This window comes from Eschrichtius robustus, chromosome 1 (genome assembly GCF_028021215.1).
Source record: "Eschrichtius robustus isolate mEscRob2 chromosome 1, mEscRob2.pri, whole genome shotgun sequence".
In the NCBI taxonomy this organism is placed as follows: domain Eukaryota; kingdom Metazoa; phylum Chordata; class Mammalia; order Artiodactyla; family Eschrichtiidae; genus Eschrichtius; species Eschrichtius robustus.
Genome location: NC_090824.1, coordinates 75,247,676 through 75,252,964, shown reverse-complemented (window position 1 = coordinate 75,252,964; position 5,289 = coordinate 75,247,676). Strand labels below are relative to the sequence as shown.

Here is a 5,289-nt window from a genome sequence, read left to right as displayed (position 1 = left end):
AAAAAATATGTAATATGTTGTGATTTTATTTCTCATTCTAAAAATTATTTTGTATCCAGTTTTTTAAATTGAAGTATCGTTGATTTACAGTGTTGTGGTAATTTCTGCTCTACAGCAAAGTGACTCAGTTATACATATATATACATTCTTTTTTATATTCTTTTCCACTATGGTTTATCCCAGGACATTGAATATAGTTCCCTGTGCTATACAGCAGCACAGGGAAATTTTAATTCACAATTTTGTGTTGTTTTAAAAAGCCCAGTTTAATACAATTCAGGGCCTACAGAACATAAATCCTCTTCTGTACATAATCACAGGGCATTGAAATTCAACCATAGAAGGGCAGAAAGGAGGCGGGGCAGGTTCACAAAAATTGTGAACTTCTCCATAGTTCCCTCTTTGGCCCCTGGAGGGCGCTGCTGCCTAAATTGGAAATGGCTTTTCTGTAAAAGACCAGAATAAGCTCACACAAACCTTCCTTCCCTACAGTTTAAAGAGATATTCTGGCAACATTTTTTTATACAATGACATGTAAAGCGTCTCAGACACCAGAGGCAGACAGTGTTGTTAAGACAACCTCTCTCCATAATACCCCCTACAATGTCCATCAGAAGAAGAAATCTAAATCCTGTGTCATTCCTTCTCAACCTCAGAGCAACCTGTTCAAGTCCACCAGTCATCAGACTTGTTTGTGGGGAATATGCTAGAAAGGAGCTCACTGCCTCCTCACTGCTCCGCCATGACCTTGGTGTTCACCTTGATGCTTGAGGTGCTCCTGTTCCTGAGTGAGTACTGTTCCATTTTACTCTCTTGTCCGCACATGGAACATTGTTCTGGACTGACTTTGAATAGAGACTTTTTGTTCTGGCTGAGTTCATTGATTCAGCATTGATGTTTCAGGAGGAACGGGAGCCCAGTCGGTGGCCCAGCCTGACGGCCGCATCACTGTCTCTGAAGGAGCCCCTCTGGAGCTGAGGTGCAACTACTCATCTTCTGTTCAACCGACTCTCTTCTGGTACGTGCAGTACCCCAATCAAGGACTCCAGCTTCTCCTGAAGTACACATCTGGAAACAACCTTGTTACAGGCATCAAAGGTTTTGAGGCTGAATTTAGGAGGGGTGAGACCTCCTTCCACCTGAGGAAAACATCAGCCCATTTGAAAGACTCGGCCAAGTACTTCTGTGCTCTGAGTGACACAGTGCCTGGGACTGCAGGGGGAGCTGAACACAAACCTCCTGACACATAGTAGCTTAAAAGACTCAGGGTCTCAGTCTGTGTTATTTTCAGGAAGTTGTCATGTTCTGTGAAGGCAAACAATACAGAGAATATAGAATTCTGGAAGTATTTGATTCCCATGGGCATCTTAGATTTTTCTTTTCTCTTCTCTTCTATTCTCTTTCCTTTTCTTTTCTTTTGTAATGGAAAGACTCCTGTTTTCTGAAGTCTGGCATTTTTATCCTCTAGAATCAGGATTCTAGAGGGAATGAGGCTATAGCATTTTCAGCAAGCTGGAGAAAGTTACTTGCTCCTGTGTCATCTGGAATAGTGATGGGCTGAGATATCTTGAGGTTGGCCATGTGAGTTGGTGTAAGACAAGTCAGAGAATTTGCTTTACAGTATTAATCTCATCTCTCAAGCAATCAGAAAACCCAGGACAATGGCTTATTCCTAACTGCATTATCTCCAGACTATTTTGCTAGTATCCTGAGAGGCTTCTTTCCTTAAAGGACTTCAACTCTTTGACTAAAACATATGGGACTGGTGCACTTAATTAGAGCTGGCACTCTAATTAGAGCTGGCACTCAAGGATGTATACAGGGTGACCTTTCCAAAGACAATATAGTATGAAGGAAAAAAGGCCTTCTTTACCCAGTGGTTCCCAGTAATAGGCATTCTAAGTTAAACACAATGCCATGCCAAAGTTCCACGTGGAATCTTGGGTTTGGTGGTTCTGAGTATCCCACCCTTTCTTTATCAGACTCACCCGGGCTACCTCTATCCTCTTTTTCTCCCATCTAATTCTATTTCTTTAATGCCCACTTTGCCCAATGATAATTAGTGATCCCTTGATCATCCTAACTTTTTTTTTTACTCTATTTCTCACAGTGCCTTTAGTAAACATTTGCAACATTCTTGAACAGTCTAGCTGAACTTTAGTGGCAGCAGATCACTTTACCTCTCTCTTCAGTGAAAATTTACAGGTCCTTGTTTTCCATCCCTTTTACCTCCAAATCCATCTACAAAGAATTATCATTTATAGAGTCTGAGAGAAAAGCACAAACCAAAATTATTTTCATGTGTCTTTAAAAACAGTTCTTTTTCTTTTTTTTTTAAGAACAGTGTACTTTTATTTACTTATTTATTTTTTCTTTTCTTTTCTTTTTGGCTGTGTTGGGTCTTTGTTGCTGCACGCGGGCTTTCTCTAGTTGCGGTGAAAGCAGAATACACATGATAAAAATCAACAGGTTTTTAAAAAACATTTAAAAATGAAATTTTATTTTAAATTTATTTTAAAACAATTACACCTTTATAAAAATTAAACCATTTAAAATTCTAGTTTCCATATCCATCTAGTGGCTAAAGTAAATATCAGCTTTATTCAGGCTCAGTCTAGAAGAAATATATATAATTAAAGGTAATATTGTTTAATACGGCAAAGCGTTCCAGCCAACGTGAGAAACTGCTGTGGACACTGGGCTGATTCATGAACACCCTTCAGAACCACAGATGTGTACGTGAGAGAAGCAAGAAAATGGATCCTCTGTGCTCCTGGGAAACAATATTTTATTATGCAAGAATTTATTGCATCTGTGCCATCTGAGAGGAAAGATGGGGCTAGATAATTAAGTTTTCTTTTATATTCCCTAAAATGTCTCCAATTTCCAAATCAGAATCTGCCTTCTATGTGCCTTCAGCACAACCCAGGAATTTTCAGATATTCAAATGTATTTTTAAGGACAACTGTTAAGGTATGTGAATAAGCATTTTCCTTGAGCCTGAATGGTGTTAGTAGTTATTTAAGGTGACAGACTGTACCCAGACCCAAGTGACAGAGACACCCTGTGTCCTTTAGTGTATTTATTCGTGTGTGTATGTGTGTATTTGTGATGGGTGGCCCTGTCCACGTACGTACTCATTTTCTCTGTTCCTTGTATTTAAAATAAAGGGTCCCCTTTCAAAGATCACACATCCTTGCTTTTGCTACTATCCACTCTTGTCACCCCCACAGAAGGCATAGAATAGAGTAGAACATCAAATCATGTAATATAGGCTTGATGTAACTGTTACTGCCTTGGCATTCTTTTACTATGGCATCCTCTAAGCCCTTATCACATTTATAGAGATATTTGTCTCTCCCACAATATCTCAGGCTCTCTGCAGGAAGATTCAGGTCTAATTCATTTTTGCATCTTCCCAGGTCTAAAACACTCTTAAATATACGGCTAAACTGATCGAGTCACGTTGGAGGGCTCATTTTTTATAAGTCCATAAGTAATAATTAAATGGATTATGTTTATTTATATCATTATATAAAATTACATCATATAAAATCATTTATTTTCATAAAAAGGCACTATGGGGACCCATGGTCTTATTTATGGTCCTCTCCATTCTTGTCAAGAATTCTGTGGCTTCAAGTCAATTCACAGGTACAGCCCTGGAAAAAGATGGCTGGGCTGTGCTATGGATATCTGCTGAGTGAGAAGTGAAATGGAGCAGGAAACTACGTTGCCTTTCCAGATACAAAAGCTCCTTCTTGTTCCTGGTTTCTTATTTGTAGAAAAAGGCTGTAGTCTCCTACACCTTCCCTGAATTCCAAAGAGCAGACTCAGTCAGTTACTAATTAGGGAAGGGAGGGAGTGTAGAAACAAAGGAAAAGCAGTCAAGCAACAATAGTTCAGTGATAAGAGTCCTCATTTCTCCTCAAATGATATACACAATAATCTGACACATGTCTTTGCACTGTTCTGCAGAAACTAAGGCGCTTCACCCAGGTGGAAGAAGGTGACCGTGTGCTGACCCTGAGCACATAGAGCCCAGATTGGTTGGAATCAGAAGGTTGATGAGTAAGATTCCTGAAACACCACCCTGTTACCTCATCACCTACCAATCAGAAGAAAGGCTACAAGCTGCAACACTCGTTCCGAATGATCTTCAAATTTACTCAATTGAATTTTGTTTTTCAACAAAGAATTTGAGAAATTCTTGAACCTCAGAGAGGCAGCAGTGAGCAGTCTTGAAGAGAGATCTTAGTTCCCTGTCAGGAATGGAACCTGGGTAGCCTGGATGAAAGCTAGGAATCCGGGCCACTAGACCACCAGGGGGGCTAGAGGCTAGAAGCAACGTTCCCCTGGCTCTTGCCCCATTTGAAAAATGAATTTCTCAAGGAGGCAAAAACAGGAACAAAGTTTATTATCAGAGACACAGCATAACATGTGAGAGAGCACACAGAGAAACAGATCTTTTGTTTTTTTTTTTAAGACAGGAGCAAGGCAGAAATGCACACCAGGAGAGAAAGGGTGTGGGCGTCCTCCCTGATGAGGAGGACCACAGCAAAGAGGCAGTTAAGTCATTTATATACGGCAGTTCTTCTGGGTCTTTATTTACCTTTGGCCAATTATCTCACTTCTTTTCCTGCATCTGACCTGTTCTAGGACACTCCCCAACAAGCGTGTGCATCTTTCTGCCAAGGCTTGTGAGAGGCTTGGCATCGCCTCTTATGGGGTGCTGCCCCCTCCTTTTTCGCCCCCAAGGAGTCTTTCTGTGACTGTGCAGTTGGGGAGTTTTCCTTGACCTCAGGAACGGTCTTCTTATCTCTTTACTCCAGCAGAACTCAGCTCCTGCCATTAACTTTGTCCTTGGAGTGTCTAGGGAAAACAAAGCTTCAATTTTACTCTGCTTGACAAACATCAGCTGTCTAGCCCAGGGGCCCACCTACCTGCTACCTCATTCTGAGTGTACAAATGGGAGCTAGTAATAATAAAGAGGGGAGAATGTGTGTGAAGAAAAACTAAATTACTATCAGCATATAAGAAACGTGCTTCTTGCTGAATATTCCTTTCAATTAATAGCTCTGCCGTATTCCCTGATTCAAGCACTAGGCATTTATGGCTGTAATGCAAACTGTCTATATTTACATTGTTATTATTATCTTTATCTATGTCATTATCTTTATGCATATCTCTCAGAAAAGTCCCCTGGATCAAACAGGGAATCATAAACAAAAGGGAAGATGGAAAATTTCAAAGTATAGACATCAGATTTTTCTGATTTTTTTTCACTTT

The 5,289-nt window shown here is 40.2% G+C and overlaps 1 gene segment (V, D, J or C); it reads left to right on the top strand.

Annotated features, from left to right (window-relative positions):
• The first annotated feature begins 742 nt into the window (after positions 1–742).
• Positions 743–1,250, top strand: LOC137760405 (T cell receptor alpha variable 8-4-like). The segment is given in 2 exon segments: positions 743–788; positions 904–1,250. Coding segments are annotated over 2 exon segments (393 nt in total).
• The last annotated feature ends 4,039 nt before the right edge of the window (positions 1,251–5,289 follow it).